Here is a 25,159-nt window from a genome sequence, read left to right as displayed (position 1 = left end):
TATTAGATCGATCTGATGATGATATGCCATTTTGCAGACGCTTTTATCCAAAGCGACTTACAGTCATGCGTGCATTGATTTTTTTGTGTTTGGGTGGTCCCGGGGATCGAACCCACTACCTTGGCGTTACAAGCGCCGTGCTCTACCAGCTGAGCTACAGAGGACCTGGTACTGGTACTCCCTGTGTATACAGTAGTTCCTTTCTTGTGTATTATATTTTATTCCTCATGTTACTATTTTATTTTAATTTGTATTATTATTTGTAAACTCCGGATCATTGGGAATGGCTCGAAATCAAGCATTTCACGGTAAAGTCTACACCGGTTGTATTCGGCGCATGTAACAAATTCATTTTGATTTAATTTGAGATTTTGTTTTGCTTTATAGCACTATTAATTGCTCCAGGGCTAATTTCTTTAGCATTTTGGCATGTTTTTCTAGATTTAGAACATAAAACAATATTTATAAAGTAAACATTATTTCTTAGGTCTAGCACAGCAAATACTTCAATTGTTTAAGCATATGTTGCTGAACATAAATATTTATTCAGAATATTGTAAAAATAAATCTGTTTTAAGTGGGTTAGCCATCAGTGACGGGGGTTGACAAGCCACTGACAGAGTTGACAACAGATACTCAAAACAGACATATTTTTGCCTCTAAGTTCTCAACAAATCTAAGTTCAATACAAACATTTGTAAAATATGTAAAATTATTCATTTGAAAATCCTCAATAAAAGCATTTCTATCAGATCTTTTTAGCACTCTGAAGGAGTTGACGTTGTACAAGTCTGACGGAGTTTATGTTTTATGGAGTTGACAAAAAAATCATTTTTCTTCTTCATCCAAGTGCAATACACAGTAGCAGTTCTAAAACCTAATTAAATGTAACCTAAATTCATATTCTACCGTAATCTATCAGGCAGATGGAGTTGACTTTATGGTTGTGACCATGGTGATTCTAATATTGTTTGTTTAAATCTATCAAAAGTAGAAAGCTTTACAGACCATGAGTGGTCTTGTTGCACTACATGTAATGATTACATGAATAAGGGGTCCTTATGGTATAGCTGACCCTGCTCATTCCTGATTAATTTAGGATTTTAGACAAATCTGACAGAGTTAACTAAATCTCCGGACACATCTTTTAGGAATCACAGTTTTGAGAGAAATATTATTTAAAGTCAGAGGGCTATTGCAAGAAACTACATAAGATAAAAAACATTTAGTTAATACCCATTATTGCAAATTTTGGGGGAGAGTTTGAAATTGGAATCCTTTGCTCCGGACAAGGGCATATCCAGGCATACAGCCGACATGAAATGGAATAATATTGAAAGTATTTTAAAAAATCCAAAAACAAATATATATTTTTCTTATAAAATTCCCCTAAAAGTACACATTTTACGTGAAAATATGCACAAAAAAATAAAGAAATCAACTATTAAAATAACGTTTCCCTGACGGACAAGGATTGTCCCGACGTTCAAGAATCCCAGAGCTAATTTGCTGCTGTTCTTCACATTTTGCCATGACGCTGATAGAACATGTAGCAGTTTTAAAGCTAATTTCCCGTAATTAGAAAAAAATAATTATGACGTGTTCAAATGCTTTCTGGGGGGCCGACCTCCAGGGGGACCCCAACCCTGCGGGGGTGTGTGCTATGGCAGTGGTAATACCCCTGGGCTTAGAGATGTTTTTCCACATGCAACACAAATACATAAAACACACAAACCAATGGGAATTCCCACCAAGTCCCTCATTCACTGTATCAATGTGTCACCAACCAACCCTCTCTAGACGCAATAACAGTATGCTGTTATTGGAAGGATTAAGCCATTTCAACAGAGAACTGAACTTAAAAACACAAAGGGTTTGGGCAATGGGAGGAATACTCTTGAATGACCTTTGTTACTATAGCATCGGTTGACAAGAGGCAGATTTGTGTCAATACTTTAAAAGAAATATAGCTATATATCCTAATCCTCTACCTTTATGTCCTGAGCAGAGAGGTGAGCCAAGGTGCTAAAGATATAACTTTGGCCTGTTATGTCAGAATAAGTTTCTACCACAACAGGATCCACTCCGCACACAGCTTGCCTGCCTGGGGGAGAGATGACAGAAACCATACAGCCCAGGCAGCAGGATATAGCAGCAACAGGAGAAGATGGAGAGGAGAAAGGTACAGATCCTGTTTGGCTGACAGTCTGAACTCTGGATGTATGAGACAAGTTGGGGGATAGGTAGGTGGGGGGGGAGGGGTACTGGGTTGTGAACTTAGTAGCCATTCCTTATCCATTGCATTTATGGAACCAAACGGGTCCTTCAATTTGTGAGTCTTGAGTCTTCACTGCTGTTGGAACAAAGAGATGGCAGGGCTATATAAGGAAGCGGTTTTCAAAATCAACACCGACAGCCCTTGTTCATTTGCCTTGCTCTGAATTAGCTCTCTTACCAGCCTAGCGCTTCAGCTGTCTTGCACAACCACCAGTGTGTTCCAAAGATATAAGAAAAGTAGAAAGGAGAATTGCATCATTTCTTGCAGCCTGTCAGACCAATTACAGCTGAAGAATGTAGGGAGAGAAAAAGGGAGTAAAAACACAAACAGGGAGCACAAAATAGTTAACGACATAATTAGCTGGACGGCGATTCAGCAGGAAAACAACAGGGTCTCAGCTAGGAAACGACAGTCATGGAGGCTGGAATGGCTACAGCACCTTCATCCCTCTACTGGTTTGAGTCACCACATTAAATCACCCCGCTTTCAACCATCTACACATCACACAGATAGTGAGCCTGTTAGCCATTCAAATTAAATATAGCCTTGCCTCCGACATAGTTTGCCTGTTTTGGTCATACTTGTTTGAAAAGACTGAAAAGATCTACCGTCTACAGTCTGCTGTGTCTACGTCTGCAAAGTATCAACAATAGGAAATTATGTTTATACGTCATGAACACAGTGCAGACATTTCACAACTGGTGTCAATTACAAAACACTAATTTGTTCTGGTGGAAATGAAGATATGAATAGTGGAGCTGAGAGCTAACATAGATAACACTCGAGTTGAGAAGGCGATGGAGAAAGGGTCTTGCCAGATGAAGCACGTCCAAATGGTACCCTATTTCCTTCATAGTGCACTACTTATAGGGAATAGGGTGTCATTTGGGATGATTGTATAAGTGTGTGGGGAATATAGTTTTCCACAGACACAGGCAGCTTTGGACACATCAACAGGAAAGAGTCAGGATGTGAGGCTTGGTAATTAGGAGGGTGGGTGTGGACACCAGATCCTGCTCAGGGACATACTTCACCTTTTATCTGTAGGCCAGGCCTACCCCTTTAAAGTATTTAATATGCAATCTGGGCACAATTAAAAGAGTGGGTGTGAGGTGTTCTGTTGAACATGTTGCTGTACCAGACTTAATACACAACATTATTTAATACATCTTCAATACACATCAGTACTTTATTACATTAGGTTGTTACTATTTCGGTGTACTTTTATTCTTAAAACCTTTTGCCAAGTTGAAAGATGATCAACAAAACCTAGCTCTTATTGGGAATGGTATCTGGAGGTGAATTTGGCCAAAGCTCTGTCACACAGACATACTGCAGGTCCAACATCCCCTCCACAGGAACCCAGCAACCAGAGTAGATTATTACGCTATCTCCACAAATCTTCTCCTCTTCCTGCTTAGACAAGGGAAAGGGGACAACTGGCCTAGAACATTACACACCTATTCTGTGTCAGAACATATAAACAGTGTGACAAAGACTTACTCCAGACCAGCCACGCAACCTTTCTTACAGTACTTGTCGAGTCCATTTAAAACAGCTATCTATTTTACTCCAGCAAGGAAATTGATTATCCAGATGCAGGGCAGCATTATACTTTCTAATTGTAAAGCTGGCAATCTAACTCTACTTGGAAGACATCTGCTTGTCTCTGCAAAACCAGGTGTTTTAGGCCTCAATGAAAACACCTTATCCCCAATATAGTGCACTACTTTTGACCAGGGCACTATATAGGGATCAGGATGCCATTTGGGAGGCACACTCAGAATATAGTCCCTTTTTGGATCTCCCAATTTACAGTGAATTGGTCAGTCTCAATAAAAGAGAAGAGGATTCATTCCATTCTCTGTGCATTAAAATGTTCACACCTGCATATGACAAAGCATGACACACACAGTAGTGCTCCACTTGATTCAGTTCTCCCTTTTTTATTATGTGAAATAGTTTTTTTTTATATAAACATATAAAACAAATCTTGGAAGATCCATTAAATACAGCATATCTGTACATGGGTTTTTGTACACAGGTTTTCTGCAGAGCTTAGCGTGTTTCTAGATTAACTTCACAAGCATTAGTAGCTTGGCTTTGGAAGAGGAGGGTGGAGGGTCACCCAGACAAGAGAAAATAAGTTGAGCAGCAAGAAGGGGGTTATCACACTTTAAAGGCTATTTATCAGACTCTTAAAGTGCCCTTCAAAATTGTATTTCCTCGACTAACTTCAGTTCAGGAACACTGGGTTCTTTCACAGTTAACAGATTCAGCATTGCGTGCGTAGTTAAGACAAAATGCGTGTTTGTTTGCATACACCATCTGACTTCCTGTCGAAGAGCCTGTGTGAAACTCAAACATCCATAAGGTAGGAGAGACTATGGAGCAACGAAGAGTCTCTTTCACTAATCCAGAGACCTAGAAAAGAAGCTCCAGATCATATGGTACTTTCCTGTACTGTCCTTTATCCTACTTCCTTCTGTGTTACAGTGCGATGCACATACATGAACAAAACTTGGTTGTGCTTCCTAAAGAGAACTATTATTATTCCACATAAGACACACTGTTGTGCTCATGTGTGGAAGGAAGGTCATCTTGCTTGGATACTGTCTGCATGCTTGCACTCATCTAGAGATGAACGAGACATGCTTTTACGACCCTCACTAGCCATGCCCCTTATTCAAAACAACCAGCCACTGCCATTCTTGAAGTCTCTAGAAATGTGGGTTCAATTAGAGGCGGGGAGAATTCTTAAATGATTGTATGCATGAAAGACGCTTAACAATGAATGCCATTTCTTTTTTCCCTTTTTTCTTCAGGAGCCGCTTACAGGAGAATTGGTGGGGGAAATTAACTGGTAACACATTTCTTTCGATTCCGCCGCAGTCCTCTCTCGTTTTACCAAGTCGTGAGGTAAACAGAACTTAGCAAGACACAGACCTCAGTCATAATGCACACCAAATCAACACCCCCCACCCCCAAACAACAGACCTCAGGAAGAGGTGAAGGACTAAAACATAGAAAATACAAATTAAAACAAAGCATAAATAAATTAGCAAAAAAAACGATTGGGAAAACAATTTTTTTTAGTATTTTTTTTTACAAACAAATCTAAGGGCACTTCTAGCATCTAGCTTGAGGGTGCTTCTCTAAAGCTTGTGTCTTTGTCAGCACCAGAGGTAGGAGGTGAAAACACCAAACTTCCGAAAACTGATATTCCTCCATTCCAGTGGAAATCTTGCCAAAACACAAAAAGGGATTTCAAACCCTCAAAAATAACATTTAGGTGAAAACAGAATACTAAGCGCTGCCCTTTCAATTCTCCAAGCTCAGGTACATTGTTTTCTCTCTATGCAGATCTCGGATTTATACAATAACATAGGCATACACACTTCCCTGGGTGCTTTAACATATATGCCTGTCCCCACACATAGTTCAAACATCACCTATACGGCGAGGTAGTGCATGGAAAGATCATCATAGCGTATCTATGAGTACGAATGGCAGGCAAGAGCAGAGCTTTAACTCCTCTAAAAAGTCAAGGAGCTGTCATTCCCCCACTGAGAAAAACCCTAAACAATGGCTGTGAGAAGAGAACCAACCCACTGAGCAGCCTCTCGCTCTCCCTTCATGAAAAGTCAGAAAATACAAAACAAGGCAACTCGAGACAGACACCCCAGTGCCCCCTCCCTGGAGCTCCATAGAAAAATCTGTCAAGCACTGGTTCTCAACATTGGGTGGGTGGGTGCAAAGACCACAGTAGGAGCCTGGCAGGCAGGCACCAGGGGTGCTGGGTCTCCACTCCAGACCCCCTCCCCTCCCTCTCAGGTCTCTCCCCCAGTCCAGGAAAGAACTGGAGGCACTAGATGTAGTCATCGTCCACAGGTTCACCCCGTACGTCACAGTAGTGGATGAAAACCACCACCACACGCTGGAAGACCCCGCGCCGCGTCTGGCGCCGCTCCGAGATCTCCTCACCGATGGTCTCCATGCAGATGTCTGCCGAGAGCTGGCCCTTCCTCCGCGGGGCGTAGATGGTGGCTGCAGGAGAGACACAGGAGGAGAGAATGGTTGGTACCATAGCAATAGAATGAGTAGAACGAACTAGAAACCTCTCACCATGGCAATTTGACTGGTAAACTCATGGGTATACTCAAAACGGCTGCCAGTCCACCCATTACGGCATTATTGAATGGGGACACCCGTTCTATTTATTCTAATTTTGTGGTTAGTACCTTATGATTGATAAGAACAGACTCAACAGTGCTACCTAGCAGGTACATATACAGGAAGTAGGCCCTAAAAAGTCCCCAAAAGTGCATTCCATTCTATTCATGTGAATGGCTCAAGAGACAGCGATACAGATCACAGTTCTCATATAACACAACTGACAATGATCCTAGAAATAGGGGAGCAGCTTTGCTATTCACTGTGGCCAGGTTGAGCTCCTGTGTACGGCAGTTAGGTAAAGATGGTGACTACTGGACAGGGTGACGGTCACTCACTGCTCTCATCATCTTCAAAGTCATAGCGTGCGTAGCTGTTGGGATCAGCTGTCCGTAGGGTACGGAGCCAGGGAAAGTCTGTGATCATGGAGTAGGGCGCTTCATCTACCACTCCTACAGACAGCACAGAGACAGAGACAGAGAGAGAGAGACAGACAAGACATCAGAACAGGGCATAGCAGCAGTAGCTACCACCCCAAAATTCTAAGGGACAAGTGAAGGAACACAATGTAGGTCTTGAATCATGAAAACCAGAGGTGGACAACGAATGAAGCATGGAAAAACACTAAAGCTGGGTGTACACTACCCGATTTTGGCCTGATTTAGCGGTCCCAGACACGTTTTTGAGATCGGAGACAAAATCACTGTGTTGTTGCCTACTCGGACCGCGCGGCCTTCGCTCGTTTAATGTGAGTGGGTCGGAGACGCAATTTGAGGGCTACCGATCCCTTCTTTGAGCAGTCCCAGACGTCCCGATATTTTCAAATGTTTCATTTTATCTGCATAAAATATGCAACGCTCTTGTAGTGTGAGATATGCAATGACAAGATTTGAAAACGTTGATCAGGAATAGCCAATGAGAGCTCTCCAGAGAAGGAGCCAGTGAGATGATCAAAATAATCAAAAGATGTTCACAGGAAATAGAATCCCACAGCTGGCCTTTATTGGACTGGAGAGATCCCAGTAGACCAGCACTATTCACATGGTTTATTAATAGAACTGATGTAGAATAGAGTGACTCTAGAGAAGGATGTAGCTATGCTGTGAAGAGACCGAGACCCAGTCTCAGAGGGTTTTAGATGGGACTTCCTCTCACCCTCCAAGGTGTAGATGTCTCGGCCCCAGGGGTAGCTGGGATACTGCTTGACATCCTCTTCCGTCCGCGTAGCTTCAGGGAAGAACTCATACTTGATGAGCTCCCTGTTGATTAAATGAAATAGGTTATTTATGTTGGGTTTTTAGATGGAGGAAGGAAGGAAAATGGCATTGGTCCTTGATCACCATCCCAACAGTCCAGTCCAGTATGGCTGAGTGAGGTCAGTAGAGCATCAACAGCGCCACCTGCTGGCTGTAGTGAGAACACCAGGGCCATGATAAAGGACTGCCATCTATTGGAGGAAACAGACTGACAGCAACCCACTAAATATTCTACTGGATTACATAGGAAAACAGTTGGAAATTGAAACATCTATCCAGATCCATAAAAAAATAACTCGGAAAAGCTCAGAAAAGAGAGCTATTAAAAGGGATTATATAGCAGTATGTGTGACTCACTGGCTGATGTTGGCGATGGTGTCCATCCAGCTGCGTACTCTGACCTTGTTCCTGACATTAGGAGGGTTGCTGAACTCGTGGATGATGGCGATGTGGTAGGGGTACGGCCCACGGAACAGCTTCCTCTCCAGGGCCAGAGAGTCAATCTACGACAAGGGAAAATGTCAGAGTAGGGCAAGGTTTACAAACCATATCATGCAAACGGGGTACGTCTGCTAGGATTTAATGAGAAATCATGCTCACATTTCCTGTGCAAGTCATTTCTATTGCGCAGAATAACTGTAGTAAGACATATCTGAACTAGGCTCAATGTTTTTAATCCAGTGTAAATTTCATTTGGGATTTGGGAACTGTAACAGGTTCCAGACAGGACGTCTGTGGTTCTGACTGACCTGCTGCATGGGGCGCATGTAGATGATGCGGTTTCTCTCCGGGGGCATGCGGAGGATCTGATCCAGGACCTGCTCCATGTCCAGCTTCTTACACTGGGCGTAGTCAAAGCGGTTCACTATGGGGGCACTCTCCACCTTCAGGTGCTTCAGCACTCTGCAGCGCGTGGCTGCAGGGACACACAGAGAGGGACGGCAGAGGGACATTTAAAGGGCCAAATAGGGCCATTTGGGACTTAGCCTTCGTATGACAGAATGGCCCACATTATCAAGTCTTGATCATATATGGAGGGAGACTATAAAAGGGAAACCTACCATGAACAAACATCATCTTGGGGCAGTCCTTCAGCACTAGGTCAGTAATGCCACAGTTTGTAAGGGTGATTCCCACCAGGTTTTTGGACTTCAGCGTCAGCACCTGGATGGCAATAGGGAAGGATAAACAAAGGAAGGATGCTCCATTCAATAGAGAGTTAGTCCTTAATTTGACCATGTATAGCTTCGTTCCAAAATGGCACTCTGGCCTATTTCCTGGTGCACAATCTTTTTCTGTGCTGCTTTGCTCAGGAACATTGGGTCTCTTCCCAGTGTGTGTAGTGGTCCTACCTGTACATGGTCGTCCTCTGTGACCGGGTCGCTGGTGCTGGTGGACTTGTCTGCTGTGCGTTTCCTCTTCACCGTGACCCGAGGCTTGGAATTGGACAGCTCTGCATGACAAAACAACAGGATCTCTATGAGAAACTCACATTTTTCACAGGCTTTCCTACACTATCAATGCCATTATAAGATGGCCTACATTTCAAATGATCAGCATTACAATGTGTTTCATGCTCTGACAGAGAGGGATCGCTTATCCCCAGTCTTACCTGACTCAGACACCAGGGGTACAGATGACAGTCTGCTGCGGGCGCGGGTGACAGGTCGCCTGGGGAAGCCGTCTCTTAACCCTCTGGGCTGGAGCTCTACGCTGGCCTCCCTGGAGCTCTGACCCGATGTCTTCTCACCACGGTGCCCATCAGGCACTACCCTCGCTGGGCTCTCCTCAGCAGGGTCCCTGGCCTCCAGCCCCTCTGCGCCTGCGCCCTCCCCCAGATCCTGCCTCCTCTCTGGGGTCCTGTCCCCTCCTCCTGCCCCTCCAGAGGCTGGGTGGTTGGGCCCACCTCGAGTCCTTCCCTCTGGGCCGGGGCGAGCCCTATTGCAGGTGCAGCGAGTCCTGACTGTCCCCTCGTCCCCTGCCCGGGCTCTGGCCTGTTCCTCCTGGTTAGCGGAGTCTTCTCTCCAGTGGATGGAGCAGACACAGCCCCCCGTGGTGCAGCCTGCGCCCCCAGCAGCCCCTGTCCCTGCAGCAGGCTCCTTGGAGCTCTTGTCTTCGTCAGGGACCTCAGTGGCAGCCTTCATGTCAGCTTTGATCTGCTCACTGGTGACCTGGCAACCCTTCTCACAGCTGGGCTCCTGTAGGGGTGGCCCTCGTCGACGCAGGGGCGTCTTCCCTTTATCTGCAACACACAAACACAGCACAGAACTGACAACACACAGACTAGGTGTGATAATAAAATGCAAATATAAGCCTTGGAAGCCATTTCGAGAAAATAGATAGAAAATAACTTTTCATCGTCAACATTCAGGCTCTTACGGTCTCTTACAATCAATCATAATTGAAAGATATTTTTGATGTGAGGAGTAGGGATGAGCATTTGAAAAGATTTCACTATTTTCGGATATCCGGATAGTCCAAAAAAAGTATTATTGCTCGACGGATCAGAATGACGCAATTGTAGAGGGCACAACAGTGGACAGGATGCTATTCTCCTGTATTTGTAGCTAACAGCAACAGTGAAAGAGAAGTCTGATGCTCGCCATGATAGAACAGATTCGGTTTCAATCATGTTTTCTAGTGAGTGTTTTGCATTGATCTGTGCCAGGTCTTGTGGAACCTCCCTTAGGTGCGCCTGTCATCGCAAATTGAAGAGGGGAAAATAGAATACCGTTGTCAGGGCTGATTGGAGGGCTAAATGCACAGCAGTAGCTCAACGCACTGTCATAACTACATTTAAAAGTTTGTGTTATTCAATTAAGAATTTAAAATGTAATGGTATGTCCTTGTATGTAACAATGTCACACCGATAATTTAATTTAGACAAAGCTTTCACATTGTTAATATTGGCCGAAAACATAAGTTAAAAAACACTACCGTCAGTTCGCATATCTCGAATAACCGTGCCCATCCCTACATTTGAGAGACTCACTAGTGTGTGTGGCTGCCTCCTCAGCAGTGGCAGTCTTGCCCGTGGGCTGTGGTGGTTCAGGAGGATAGGTGGTGTGTTGTTGCTGCTGCTGGGGCCGGCCTGGAGCCTGGGGTCTGGCAGGGCCCTCCTCATCCTCACTGTCCGAGTCAAAAATCACCACTGGAGGCTTCTTCACCACACACTGAACACCACTGGGACCTACAGGGGGGTAAGACGGAGAGAGAGAGAGGATGCAGTGGAGAAAAAGAGAAATAAATAGCGGGGGAGCGAGATAGAGGAAAACAGACAGAGGAGAAAGAGAGAAAATAGTGAGAAGATGGAAAGAAAGAGACATAAAAATGAAAAAAGTCTGTTTTCATGCAAATTCGCTGAAATATGTGCCACTGTAGTGGAGTTAGTTCTGTCCAGACCTGCTTGCTCCTCGTCTGCGTTGTCTGGCCGAGGGTTGGCAGCAGGCTGACTGGGTCCAGGACCAGAGGGTTCCATCTCGTCTGCAGGCCAGGCCTGGACCACTGCCTCAGCCTCGATGTTCTCATCCTGCAACATCCCGTTCACCTCAGGAAGATCTGGAGGAGAGAAACAGTGGTAAGGTCACGAGATTGTACACTAGCGGTACATTACGCAGCTAAGATCCCCATGTCAGCAATAGTAGCAGTGTTGTAGGAATGTTAAAACGATGTCATGTAGTAACGTAACAATGCGAGCAGCAGCGTACCCTCGGCCCTGTGTTGTGGTTGAGGCACGACAGCAGCACCCTCCTCGTTGTCATTGTTGTGCGGTGGGATGTTGGGTGCATCGTTGTTGTTGTTCTGGTGGTTGTTGTTGTTGTTGTTATTGTCGTTGTCATTGTTGGAGTTCTGGTTGCTGACCAGGGCAGAGGAGACTCCTATCCCAGTGCCAGCACTCAGACCCACTCGGGCGCAGCCCTGAGGGAGAAAGAGGGAACACACTAAATGTATTGGGTAAAGTGTTATGAAATGTTATGTCATGTAATGTTTACAATTTTATGTAACTGCCTTAATGTTGCTGGACCCTAGGAAGAGTAGTAATGGGGATCCTTAATAAATACAAATACAAAAAAAGATCAAAGACCATCATGACCTCTAACAGGGACCATCAACTAGATTCAGCCACAGGCCGATTTTTTTCTTGAGTGGATGGTCAGGGGGAACATAATTACAAATAATTTGTAGACTGCAAATTGACCACAAGAAGCCCAAACAGATATCCCCTAAAACATAATAATTTCAAACCTTGTTTACATTTGTATATACGATCACATAAACTGAGTGTACAAAACATTAGGAACACCTTCCTAATATTGAGTTGCACCCCGTTTTGCCCTCAGAACAGCCTCAATTCGTCAGGGTATGGACTCTACAAGGTGTCGAAAGCGTTTCACAGGGATGCTGGCCCATGTTGACTCCAATGCATCCCACAGTTGTGTCAAGTTGGCTAGATGTCCTTTGGGTGGTGGACCATTCTTGATACACACGAGAAACCGTTGAGCGTGAAAAACCCAGCAGAGATGCAGTTTTTGACATACTCAAACCGGTGTGCTTGGCACCTACTACCATACCCTGTTCAAAGGCACTTAAATATTTTGTCTTGCCCATTCACCCTCTGAATGGCACACACACACACACAATCCATGTCTCAATTGTCTCAAGGCTTCTTTAACCCATCTCCTCCCCTTCATCTACAACGATTGAAGTGGATTTACAAGTCACATCAATAAGGGATCATAGCTTTCACCTGGATAGTCTGTCATGGAAAGAGCAGGTGTTCCTAATGTTTTGTGCACTCAGTGTATATCGCTTTATTATGCGTGGGAATACTTTGGAACAGATTTCCAAAATAAAAATCACTAGTAGAATACACAAGGTGCGATTTCGAAATTTGGTTTTGCATCAGAAGTTTTGTTATGTCAGTCACTTACAGTGCATTCGGAAAGTATTCAGAGCCCTTTACTTTTTCCACATTTTGTTACATTACAGCCTTATTCTAACATGGATTAAATGTTTTTTTTCCCCCTCATCAATCAACACACAATACCTCAATGACAATGCAAAAACAGGTTTTTAAAATTTGTGCAAATGGCTGTGTGCTTAGGGTTGCTGTCCTGTTGGAAGGTGAACCTTCACCTCAGTCTGAGGTCCTGAGCGCTCTGGAACAGGTTTTCATCAAGGATCTCTCTGTACTTTGCTCTGTACTTTCCCTTGATCCTGACTAGTCTCCCAGTCCCTGCCGCTGAAAAACATCCCCACAGCATGATGCTGCCGCCACCATGCTTCACCGTAGGGATGGTGCCAGGTTTCCTCCAGACGTGAAGCTTGGCATTCAGGCCAAAGAATATTGGTTTCATCAGACCAGAGAATCTTGTTTCTCATGGTCTGAGAGTCCTTTAGGTGCTTTTTGGCAAAGTCCAAGCGGGCTGTCATGTGCCTTTTACCGAGGAGTAGCTTCCGTCTGGCACTACCATAAAGGCCTGATTGGTGAAGTGCTGCAGAGATGGTTGTCCTTCTGGAAGGTTCTACCATCTCCACAGAGGAACTCTGGAGCTCTGTCAGAGTGACCATCGGGTTCTTGGTCACCTCCATGACCAAGGCCCTTGTCCCCCGATTGCTCAGTTTGGCCGGGCGGCCAGCTCTAGAAAGAGTCTTGGTGGTTCCAAACGTCTTCCATTTAAGAATGATGGAGGCCACTGTGTTCTTGGGTACCTTCAATGCTGCAGATATTTTTGGTACCCTTCCCCAGATCTGTGCCTCGACACAATCCTCTCTCAGAGCTCTACGGACAATTCCTTCGACCTCATGGCTTGGTTTTTGCTTTGACATGACCTGTCAACTGTGGGACCTTATATAGACAGGTGTGTGCCTTTCCAAATCATGTCCAATCAATTGAATTTACCAGAGGTGGAGTCCAATCAAGTTGTAGAAACATCTCAAGGATGATCAATGGAAACAGGATGCACCTGAGCTCAATTTCGATTCTCATAGCAAAGGGTCTGAATACTTATGTAAATAAGGTATCTGTTATTTATTTTTGTATAAATTAGCCAACATTTCTAAAAACCTGTTTTTGCTTTGTCATTATGGGGTATTGTGTGTAGATTGATGAGGAAAATATTTAATTTAATCCATTATAGAATAAGGCTGTAACATAACAAAATGTGGAAAAGGTCAAGGGGTCTGAATCCTTTCCGAATGCACTGTATAGACAGTTATTAGCCCATGTCAGCAAAAATGTTTTTAGATTGTTAAATTAGTTTAGCGGCCAGCTATCTAAACTTGTTATCATGGTCGAATTACTTGCCGGGTGCCCCCACTGATTCTGTTAGTCAGTCTCACATAGATATCATATTAAAAACGGCAAACATTTATCTACAACCTATGGCAAAATGTGTAGAATTGCAGTACATTAGCTGTAAAACGTAAACATTTTCTCTCCGCTAGCATGAGGGGGGCCACAAAAATGTTTTACTCGTAATGTGGGGGGGGGGGGGGGGGGGGGGGGGGATATGGGTACGTAGACCCATGAGCAACATGAGTTCAGATTTTGGGTGGCCCCCACCCCCATTAAAGTTGCCCATCCCTGGTATATGCTGTATGGTGTTGCCCAGTGCAGTTGACTTACCTTGGGTGGCTCTCTGAACATCTGGTCCAGGGAGATGAACTCCAGGCTGGGAAGCAGCTCAATGAACTGGCTGAACGACTCCAGCTTGATGGCATGGCAACGCACCAGCGTAAGGTCCACCAGGCGACTCCACCGTGAGTGGTCTGATGACAACACAGACAGTTCTCAGTGTCCACTAAGCTTTCAATGTTCATGAGCCTGCACTAGTAATTTAAGTAAAAACCATAAAATGATCTGTTTCATCAAAGCTTAGAAAGCATACTGCTTTAGGCAAGGTCCCAAAAAAGGTCAAAAAAGGATCCTAAAAAGCGCAAACAAATGATTTGGTCCATTACCTGTAATCCACTTGTGTGGGTTGTGGAGGTGGGGGCAGTTGTATATGACCAGATACTTGATGGAGGAGAACACCTCGTTGACAGCCTTCATCCCGATGTCTGTGATGATACCTGGGTTTTCAATGACGTCAGCCAGGCCATACTTCACCAGCTCAGAGTGACTCATTTTACCTAACAAAGAAAGGACATTACAATCAATACATCTTATGTAATAGCATAACCATAACCTACAGTTAAAGGCTAGAATTTTTTTTTTTATGGAGCATTGTCCTATTTAGCTACATAATTTTATTTACACCGTTTCAGAAAGTAGATTATGGGGTACAGTAGTAGAGGGGAGAAAAGCAGGAAAGTGTAAGGGGTGGGATTCGTACCCATTGCCCATAGACAATGTGTTTTGTAGGCAAGTTTATTGTCATGAGTCTTGCCCTGTAGGCAGAACTGAGCGGTTTCCGCTAGATGTGCAAGCTCAAAGTCAAAATTTGGCGATAACGTAAAAGTTCATGAGAGAAAGAAAAGGTAGCTTTTTGTCTTAATTTAAGGTTAGGCATTAGGGTTAGCAGTGTGGTTAAGGTTTTGGTTAGGTTTAAAATGACTTTGTTGCCATACCAGCTAGTGACCTCTCTGCAGAGCGTTTTGCACATTCTAACGTTCAATCGAACAGTAACTGAATGCCTCGATGGCAGGCGATGCCTGTCTGCCTGCTTTATATAGCAAGCCATGGCCACATGACTCACTGTCTGTTGGAGCGAACCATTTTCGTGAACCGGGTTGTGTACCTACTAAACTGGCCACTAAGTGTATATCACTATAAAATATTATACTTTTTATATACAGTGTGGAAAAAAAGTATTTAGTCAGCCACCAATTGTGCAAGTTCTCCCACTTAAAAAGATGAGAGAGGCCTGTAATTTTCATCATAGGTACACGTCAACTATGACAGACACATTGAGAAAATAAAATCCTGAAAATCACATTGTAGGATTTTTTATGAATTTAATTGCAAATTATGGTGGAAAATAAGTATTTGGTCACCTACAAACAAGCAAGATTTCTGGCTCTCACAGACCTGTAACTTCTTCTTTAAGAGGCTCCTCTGTCCTCCACTCGTTACCTGTATTAATGGCACCTGTTTTAACTTGTTATCAGTATAAAAGACACCTGTCCACAACCTCAAACAGTCACACTCCAAACTCCACTATGGCCAAGACCAAAGAGCTGTCAAAGGACACCAGAAACAAAATTGTAGACCTGCACCAGGCTGGGAAGACTGAATCTGCAATAGGTAAGCAGCTTGGTTTGAAGAAATCAACTGTGGGAGCAATTATTAGGAAATGGAAGATATACAAGACCACTGATAATCTCCCTCGATCTGGGGCTCCACGCAAGATCTCACCCTGTGGGGTCAAAATGATCACAAGTATGGTGAGCAAAAATCCCAGAACCACACAGGGGGACCTAGTGAATGACCTGCAGAGAGCTGGGACCAAAGTAACAAAGCCTACCATCAGTAACACACTACGCCGCCAGGGACTCAAATCCTGCAGTGCCAGACGTGTCCCCCTGCTTAAGCCAGTACATGTCCAGGCCCGTCTGAAGTTTGCTAGAGTGCATTTGGATGATCCAGAAGAGGATTGGGAGAATGTCATATGGTCAGATGAAACCAAAATATAACTTTTTGGTAAAAACTCAACTCGTCGTGTTTGGAGGACAAAGAATGCTGAGTTGCATACAAAGAACACCATACCTACTGTGAAGCATGGGGGTGGAAACATCATGCTTTGGGGCTGTTTTTCTGCAAAGGGACCAGGACGACTGATCCGTGTAAAGGAAAGAATGAATGGGGCCATGTATCATGAGATTTTGAGTGAAAACCTTCCATCAGCAAGGGCATTGAAGATGAAACGTGGCTGGGTCTTTCAGCATGACAATGATCCCAAACACACCGCCCGGGCAACGAAGGAGTGGCTTCGTTAGAAGCATTTCAAGGTTCCTGGAGTGGCCTAGCCAGTCTCCAGATCTTAACCCCATAGAAAATCTTTGGAGGGAGTTGAAAGTCTGTGTTGCCCAGCGACAGCCCCAAAACATCACTGCTCTAGAAGAGATCTGCATGGAGGAATGGGCCAAAATACCAGCAACAGTGTGTGAAGACTTACAGAAAATGTTTGACCTGTGTCATTGCCAACAAAGGGTATATAACAAAGTATTAAGAAACATTTGTTATTGACCAAATACTTATTTTCCACCATAATTTGCAAATAAATTCATAAAAAATCCTACAATGTGATTTTCTGGAATTTTTTTCCTCATTTTGTCTGTCATAGTTGACGTGTACCTATGATGAAAATTACAGGCCTCTCTCATCTTTTTAAGTGGGAGAACTTGCACAATTGGTGGCTGACTAAATACTTTTTTTCCCCACTGTAACAACTTAGGCCTTGACTGACTCACACTGCAATAGGAACTCATCAACGTATCCAAGGTGCAAAGTCTCAAACTGGGGGAACTCCAGTTCAGCCATCTTCAGTGCAGAGAACACCCCATCTTTGGTTAGGGAAGGCTGGATCCGAACTTCATGTAATCTAGATAAAAAAATAAATTTAAAAAAACAAAGCACTAAGTAAATCTCACCATTCATCACGTTAATCCATTGACTTAACTCAATCAGTGAGTTATTGGCTTACCTGCGTGCAGCAGTGATGATGAGGTAGCCCAGGTCAACTTCAAGTGCATTCTTACAGGCACCAAATACAATAGTGTGCAAATTGCGAAATCCGCCTGGGGCACAAAGGGGAAGTATAAATGGCCAGGTTTAGGACGATTGAAACACCAAAACAGAACACTTCGGAACACTGTTCCTGAGGCCTGTTCTGTATCTTTCTTTACACAGGACAAACGGATGTAGTAGCATTGTAGCTAGGCTATAGACGGCTGAAGCATGGGGTTGCCTATCTGCATTTATTTAGGATACCCCAATGGGCTAATCATTAGGTAGATCAAACTCTTAAGTGTTCAGAATTTTGGCTTCGATACCAATACCAGCGTAGTATGATAGTCAATACCACAACGATACCACTGTGAATGCCTTAAAGTCAAATATACAGCACTGTATAAATGTGGTCAACTCTCCATCTGGAGAGCTAGGCCACTGGGTGTGCAGGCTTTTGATCCAGCACTGCTCAAACACACCTGAGTAAATTCAAAAAGGTCCTGTTGAGCAGTTGATTTGTAGAATCTGGTATGTTAGAGTAGGCTGGTACAAAAGTCTACACTCCCAGTAGCTCTCTTAGTGCTATTATTATATTAGAAAATTAGCTTACAACCAAAAAGTATAATACTATAATTCAGTGAATCTGGTATCAAATGGCTATACTTCAAAGCAAGGTAGCTAAGCGGGAGGGTTCTAGACAGACTTTTCCCAGCGCCAAGTAACACATGAAAGAAGTTAGCCATTTCATCTAGCATGTTCAGGGAATGCATTTTGATGTGCAACATGTCAATATAGGATCCAGAATAATCCGATATATTTTTGGCTCTAGAGATTAATTCGCCTGCATGTTTTTTTTGTTGTTGTTTTTTTGCATATTGGCCTAGGCTATGCCTGGGAACTCAAAACACATTATTACCTCTGAGGGGTGAACTAGCTAGTTAGCTACTGTATGTTATTGTACGTTAGCCGATGATGACGGTTGCTTGAGGCATGATTAGCAAGATAATGCTGTTTTATTGACAGTAGCCTGGTAACGTTACTTGCTCATGTCTGATAGGTCCTTGGGACGTCCAACTGACGTCACTCCATTTTACTTTGACATTTTTGTCATTACAATTGGTCATAAAAAATGATACATTCCTTTACCACCTGAGGAAGTGGGAACTCAAAACACATTAGCTAGATTGCTAACTCTAAATATGATATTGTTGCTAGATAGCAATGGAATTGATCTAACAGTAAAATGTAATGTCCTACAAAAACGTTCCATTGGTAGGCCTATATAGGCTACTTGATGATGTAATCACAGCAAATGGCGCGGTTTATTGTCCCAGTTCTAGTTAGTGTTGTTGTCTATCAAATTGTATAGGCTACCTACCTTGCTCTCTCCTATGGCAACGGCCCGACTCGCACACGCAGAGCCGCACATGTGGTTGGATAACTAACATCTTGAAAGTGCACGTTGATTATTTTTTTTATTTTTTTTCCGCAGTTGCAACAATTAAGCAGCGGCACAATATAACGGAAAAACTGTAGTCATCTCCGTCACATTGATACTTATAGGACTGATTTCCCAGACAAAGATTTAGCCTAGTGCTGGACTAAAAAGCACCTGCAATGGAGGTTCCCTATTGACCATGCTTTTTAGTCCTGACGAGTCTTAATCTGGGTCAGGGAAACTGGCCCGTTATTGAGCATGACACACACACACCTCCAGATGTACTGAGTTAAATATCATTGAGATAGGTCCATCCTTCCTTACCTGACCTCCAGCTGTCCTCCACCACATGCTGGATGAGCCCCCCCAGGAAGGGCACTCTAACCAGCTCCAGCTGCTCCAGGTTGCGGGCCGAGGCCAGGCCCGTCACCAGGGGCACGTACTTCAGAGAGTTGGTGGGCCCCGCGCAGTTCCTCATCACAAAGGTCCGCAGGCTGACACACAGGAAGTCTTTGAAGGGCTGGGGCTTGGTGAGGCGAACCCACTTCAGGTACAGGTGTCTCAGCATGGAGACGCACGGGATCTCTGGCACATTCACCCCTGGGATGTAAGAGAGGAGTACATTGAGTTAGTACACTGTGGTGAGTGTCGTTAGTCTGGTAATTATTAATTATGCCGTTGAGCACAACAGAGGAGTTGGCGAAAGCCCACACAGATCTGCTACTAGTCTAGGGTGCCATGACCTAAACAGATTGGGAGATATATGCCTAGTCCTTGATACACTCACCGACAAGATGCAAGGTTTGTATTTTGGCTGCGATGGGGATGGTGAGCTTGTTTTCGGGGGGAATGGGGAACGCCCCGTTGCGGTTGCGGAACTTCCCCAGGATGTGGACCTGAGGCATGTAGTTCCAGATCGCCTCCACCAGCTCCAGATGAGACGTCTCCACTCCCTGCAGATAGACATACATCTTAGTGTACACAAACCTAGCAAAACAACATATTTAGGCGGCATACCTAAATATAAAGTTATTTATGTCAACCTAAAAGGCTTTCAAGATCACCTCACCATAAGTGTTAAGCCTACTTTCACAATCAGTCAAAATTGTTCCTGGCCCCGGTCTGTTAGACCCAGACTCACCAGCAGGTTGGGGCAGGCCTGAAGAGCCTCCAGTACTCCTGGGATGCTGAAGGCCTCATAGCCCCGGACTCTGCGGCGCTCCAGGTAGCGGGGGTGCAGCCCATACAGCTGCTCCAGGTCTGGCATCTTCTTCAGCAGCATGAGGAAACTGCAGTCTGTGAATCCTGCTCCATGGCACCAGGCCATAACAGTTACAGAGGGTTAACTAAAGAGTGCATTGACACTTCTTTGTAAACCCACAATCATTCAATCCCATTCATTATCGCAGAGTACGTACATATTACCTACAATCTTAGCTGCTTTAGACTTTAAAGTTCATTTATGTTTGACAGTGCTTCAAAATCAATGATCAACTATTGCATCATCAATATCCTCCCGCTACTTTCCAAACACGCCATGTACCTCTCTGCCTACCTGAGGGCATGTACTCCCACCAACGGCTAGCACACAGGTCCACCACCTTCACCACCCGCAGGTACAGTGTCACCGCCTCCCGAAGCTTCCGAGACAGGCACTCCATACACATGATGTCCTGCATGGGCAGATACCTGCATGCAGGGGGGATAAAGGAGGGAAATATTCACAGCTACCCTATCCTGGTCATTGTGGCGGTGCATCACCTTTGAGGCACAAAAAAAAATACAAATGTTTAGTTGTAAAATAATCAGATTTCGTAAAAGCACATTGTGGAGATTTACAGTCCAAGCAAGGACCAATGACGACTTCCCATTGTCATGTCAGAGGGTGAACAGCAACAAAGAACCCTTATTATGTCCCAAATTGCACTTTATTCCCTATTTAGCGCTCCACCTCTGACCAGAGGGGCCCTGGTCAAAGTGAGTACACTATATAGGGAATATGGTGCCTTTTGGGGGACACCCCCATTGAATTCTGCTCTTTGACGCTCACTGACCGGAATATGTGGCAGAGGACCTCATGGGAGAGTTCATTGATGTAGTCCTTGGGCTCCTCCAGTCTGTAAGGGTCGGCAGCTCCCCCACCGGCGAGCTGTGTCTTGGTGGACTTCCGCCTCGGGCCCATCATGTCCAGGGCAGTGAGATATTCACCCAGAGAAGGCAACAAACTCACCCCCTCTCACGCGGGCCCTGTTATTCAGGCATGCACACACAAGGACAAACAAACTCTGTCACTGATGACACTTCTGCAAGAGGAAAAAATGTAAATGTTTTTTTTTCACTCTGGGATAAAGACGCCATACGCTGTGGACCAACAGTGAAAGATACTAAAGTCACCAAGCATTTCTCGAACAAAAAGATAGTAATAAGTAAAGATGACAAAGTTGACAGAGGAAAGTTAGCAGACTATTGGGACCCTAGCCGACTCAACGATTTACAATGGAGTTGATCGGCGACTAGCGTGGGCTGACTGGAGCACTGACGTCACATAAACTTTTTAATAAATGCGGCCTATTCTTTGGGTGCTGAAATCGGAGTTTAAGATAAAAACGTATGTGACATCGGAACTACAGTCCACCCACACTAGTCACCACCATCTTAAATCGTGGAGTTAAGTTTAGTCGGCTATAGCAGCCTGGTCTCATAGACAAGACGTAACATAAATCCGAAACACTCAAATTAGTATATGTTACATTTGGTATGGTTACATAAGACAAATGGTTACTTAACTCAAAAACTAAAGTAGTGTGGTTGGTCATGGTGGACTGGTGGGCGTATAACACCAACATCTAGCAACCCAAAGGTTGTGAGTTTGAATCCCATCACGGACAACTTTAGCATTTTAACTAATTAGCTACATTTCAATTACTTACCACGTTTTCGCTACTTTGCATGTTAGCTAACCCTTCCCCTAACCTTAACCCTTTTAGCTAACCCTTCCCTTAACTCTTTAACCTAACTCCTAAACTTAACCCTAACACCTAGCCTAGCTAACGTTAGCCACCTTGCTAGAATTCGTAACATATCACGCATTTTTCAAATTCGTAACAATGGAAGTTTTTCAAATTCATAACATATTGTAAGTTTCGCTAATTCGTAACACATAATGTGAATTGTAATTTCTAACATATCATACGAAATGGGTGATGGACATCCACAAAATTAATACACACCATACGAAATGTAACATATCATACTAAATGGAGTGTCTCGGATTTACATACCGAATAATACAAAATGCTCTGAGACCAGGTTGGCTATAGGGACCCATGACTGACAAGCTATCTGTCAGGAATGGGCTCATACTAACATTTTCTTATGTCGAACGCTAGCTACATATAGCGTACATGCAAGAAGCTTTTCACTTAGCCACATGCCATCTATTGAAGAGTTATTGTAATTTCATAAATCAGATAGTCACTACAGCAATACAACTAGCCAATCAGTGAACCAGAATCTGGCCTTACAGGAGATGTTGAATATGGCAATTATCCTTTATTAAGCCCAGGAAGGAGTTATTCAACTTGCCCAGGAAGGAGTTATTCGATCTGTCAAGTTGAATGGCTGCTTCCTGGGCTTAAAGGAGAATAGGCATATTCAACATCTCATGTAAAGCCAGATTCTGGTTCAGACAATCAGTAGCTTAACTATTGAGTTCAAACAATGGAGTACCACAGTATGAGTCACAATACCCATAAAACCTAGAGGTCAAACAGGGAAGCTGTTCCAATTGTTTTTCTACCATTCATTTTTCCCCATAAGGGATTTTTAACACTTAAAATAAGGGCTGTGTTTCGTGTACCTGGTGTGACGTTTTGATAACCGTGTGAATCTCTCTAGGACAAGGTGACTTATCAATATATTCACCTGCATTTACCCCCAAAAATGAAATGCTAATTAGCTGCTAATGTGGCTATCATAAAGAACACCAAATTCCATGATGATCTGGACGAGACTGCCGAGGCAAAGGTGTTAAGAATCTCTGGATTAACTATCCAATGTTAGCTATACGTCATAAACTGGCTAAATTTCTTTAAATGGACAATTCTGTGAACGATCTTGTGTAAGTTTTAAATTGACACAATACCTGGTAGCAAAGGTGTCCACTAGAGATGACGTGCATGATGTTTGCATTTTCGAATCAGAGTAAATAGAGCAGAATATTTTGATAAAAGTCACCTTGTCCTATAGAGATTTACATGGCTATCAAAACGTCACGCCAGGGTAAGCCTACACGAAACACAGCCCTTATCTTAAGTGTTTCTAAAATCCCCTATGGGAAAAATGAACAGCGGAAAAACGGTGGGAACCATTTTCCTGTTGGACCACTAGGTTTTATGGGTATTATGACACCTCCACCGCGGGGCTCTATAGGCTGCTTAACACACCAATTAACACAATAGCCAGGTAGCTAATGCTAACATAACTAGCTAGCAAGCTACTGTGTTCATTACAGTATTTCTGCATAAACTGGAAGCCATAAAAAGCCACCAAGTCTTCCTATTACATGACAGCATTTTAGAAAACTAAATACATCTCTAGCAAACGAACGAAACACACTAGAAAGTGAGACAATGGACATCAATAACGCAAAGTAATTAACAAGCACGGGCCACCCAAAAACACAAACAGTTAGCAATGACTAGCTATTACCAGCTAGCTTTGTAGCATGTTTTGCTAAGCAACATTCACCTTTCAGGCTAGTGAGAATTCACGAAGAAAGGGGTGAGGTACATTTGATTCTTTCCAAGTTCTATACAGGTTCTCGTCAGTTGGCTTGCAAGGAAGTTGACTCTTCTTTGAAGCTTTCACTCGCTCAATACAGATGGACTCAGACAGCTAGCTAGCTGGCTGGCTGGCTAACAACATCCCCACCCGACACCCGTGGAAGTAACTTAAAGCCTTTTGTGGCAGTGGCAAGCACTGAAACACAGTTTTAGTTATACAGTGGTTCTATCTGAACCAAGCCTTGTCTGAGGACTTGGACCGGGCCTCTCTGTCTGTCTCCAGGAGGTCCGATAAACACAGCATATGAAAGATGAACTCGCACCTCGATATCTGCGCTCAGATCATAGACGTACTTCCGCTATACACGCGCACCTCGATTTCTGCCCTCAGATCAGTGACGTGCTTCCGCCATTCAAGCGCTCCGGTTATGGTTCTTACCTCACGCAGATCTCCAGGGAAGAGGAGTCACTGGGAGGGGTTACAAAGGCACTTATTGCGGTGGTTGCATTGGTTTGTAGTAAAATTGTGTAATAGTGTAAAAACAACACAGCATGTCACGCTATGAAAATTTTGATTAGAACTCGTGCTTTCCTTACACTGCAATCATATCAGGGAATGTAAATATATCATCATGTGCATTTGAAATGTTGGATGTTTTTCTGTTCAATCTATGGCACTAGTATGCCACTAGATGGCGGAAAAAACACACACTATCAACACACCTTGAGGATTTTATACATGGTATGAAACAGCCAATCTCCCTGGCCTTTTCATTGTAGCTATATAGACATGTTGATTTAATTGGTAACCATAATATGTTAATTCACTAAGATAATGTTTTGTGAGCATTTTATTTTCTGAGAGAGAAAAAAATACAACAATCAACTAATGGGGCAGGTAGCCTAGCGGTTAAGAGCATTGGGCTGTAACTAAATGGTTGCTGGTTCAAATCCCCAAGCTACTAGGTAAACAATATGTTAATGTTCCCTTGAACAAGGCACTTACCCCTGAATGCTCCTTTAAGTCGCGCTGGATAAAAGCGTCTGCTAAACTATTGTAATGGAATGTAATGACGAAAGACATAAGGTAACCGGGTTTGACCAGTGGTGTAAAAATACTTTGAAGTACTAAAGTTGCTTTTTGGGGTATCTGTACTTTACTTCACTATTTATATTTTTTGACAACTTTTACTATTACTTCACTACATTCCTAAAGAAAATAATGTACTTTTAACTCCATACATTTTCCCTCGCACCCAAAAGTACTTGTTACATTTTGACATTAAAATGGTCCAATTCACGCACCTATCAAGAGAACATCCCTGGTCATCCCTACTGTTTCTGATCTGGCGGACTGACTAAACACAAATGCTTCATTTGTAAATGATGTCTGAGTGTTGTAGTGTGCCCATTGCTAGCCGTAAATTAAAAACAATAAAAAAAATAAAAAAAAGTGCAGTCTGGTTTGCTTAATATAAGGAATTTGAAATTATTTATACTTTTACTTTTGATACTTAAGTATATTTTAGCAATTACATTTACTTTATATACTTAAGT

At 43.5% G+C, this 25,159-nt stretch overlaps 1 protein-coding gene across 3 annotated transcripts; it reads right to left on the bottom strand.

The window, feature by feature from the left end:
• Positions 1–4,199: 4,199 nt before the first annotated feature.
• Positions 4,200–23,949, bottom strand: LOC311107905 (F-box only protein 38-like). 3 transcript variants are annotated; one of them, XM_084150505.1, is made up of 21 exons: positions 23,568–23,949; positions 20,873–21,065; positions 20,374–20,507; positions 19,960–20,126; positions 19,606–19,771; positions 19,143–19,418; positions 17,355–17,448; positions 17,122–17,252; positions 14,671–14,841; positions 14,336–14,478; positions 11,415–11,625; positions 11,110–11,265; positions 10,700–10,897; positions 9,320–9,949; positions 9,060–9,160; positions 8,769–8,871; positions 8,457–8,623; positions 8,065–8,210; positions 7,607–7,710; positions 6,790–6,903; positions 4,200–6,325 (listed from the first exon to the last, which is right to left on the bottom strand). In XM_084150505.1, exons 2-21 carry the CDS (start codon positions 21,001–21,003, stop codon positions 6,147–6,149), a joined length of 3,522 nt encoding a protein of 1,173 aa, XP_084006631.1. In that variant the 5' UTR covers positions 21,004–21,065; positions 23,568–23,949; the 3' UTR covers positions 4,200–6,146. The 3 variants fall into 3 exon arrangements, with proteins under 3 accessions (XP_084006631.1, XP_084006632.1, XP_084006630.1); XM_084150506.1 differs by having other exon boundaries at positions 19,960–20,123; positions 23,568–23,939; XM_084150504.1 differs by having other exon boundaries at positions 19,960–20,123; positions 20,362–20,507; positions 23,568–23,643.
• Between the last annotated feature and the right edge of the window lie 1,210 nt (positions 23,950–25,159).

Source organism: Coregonus lavaretus, assembly GCF_964263955.1.
Source record: "Coregonus lavaretus genome assembly, chromosome: 32".
NCBI lineage: Eukaryota > Metazoa > Chordata > Actinopteri > Salmoniformes > Salmonidae > Coregonus > Coregonus lavaretus.
Note: the sequence above shows the minus strand (reverse complement) of the source record. Positions and strands in the feature narration are given on the sequence as shown.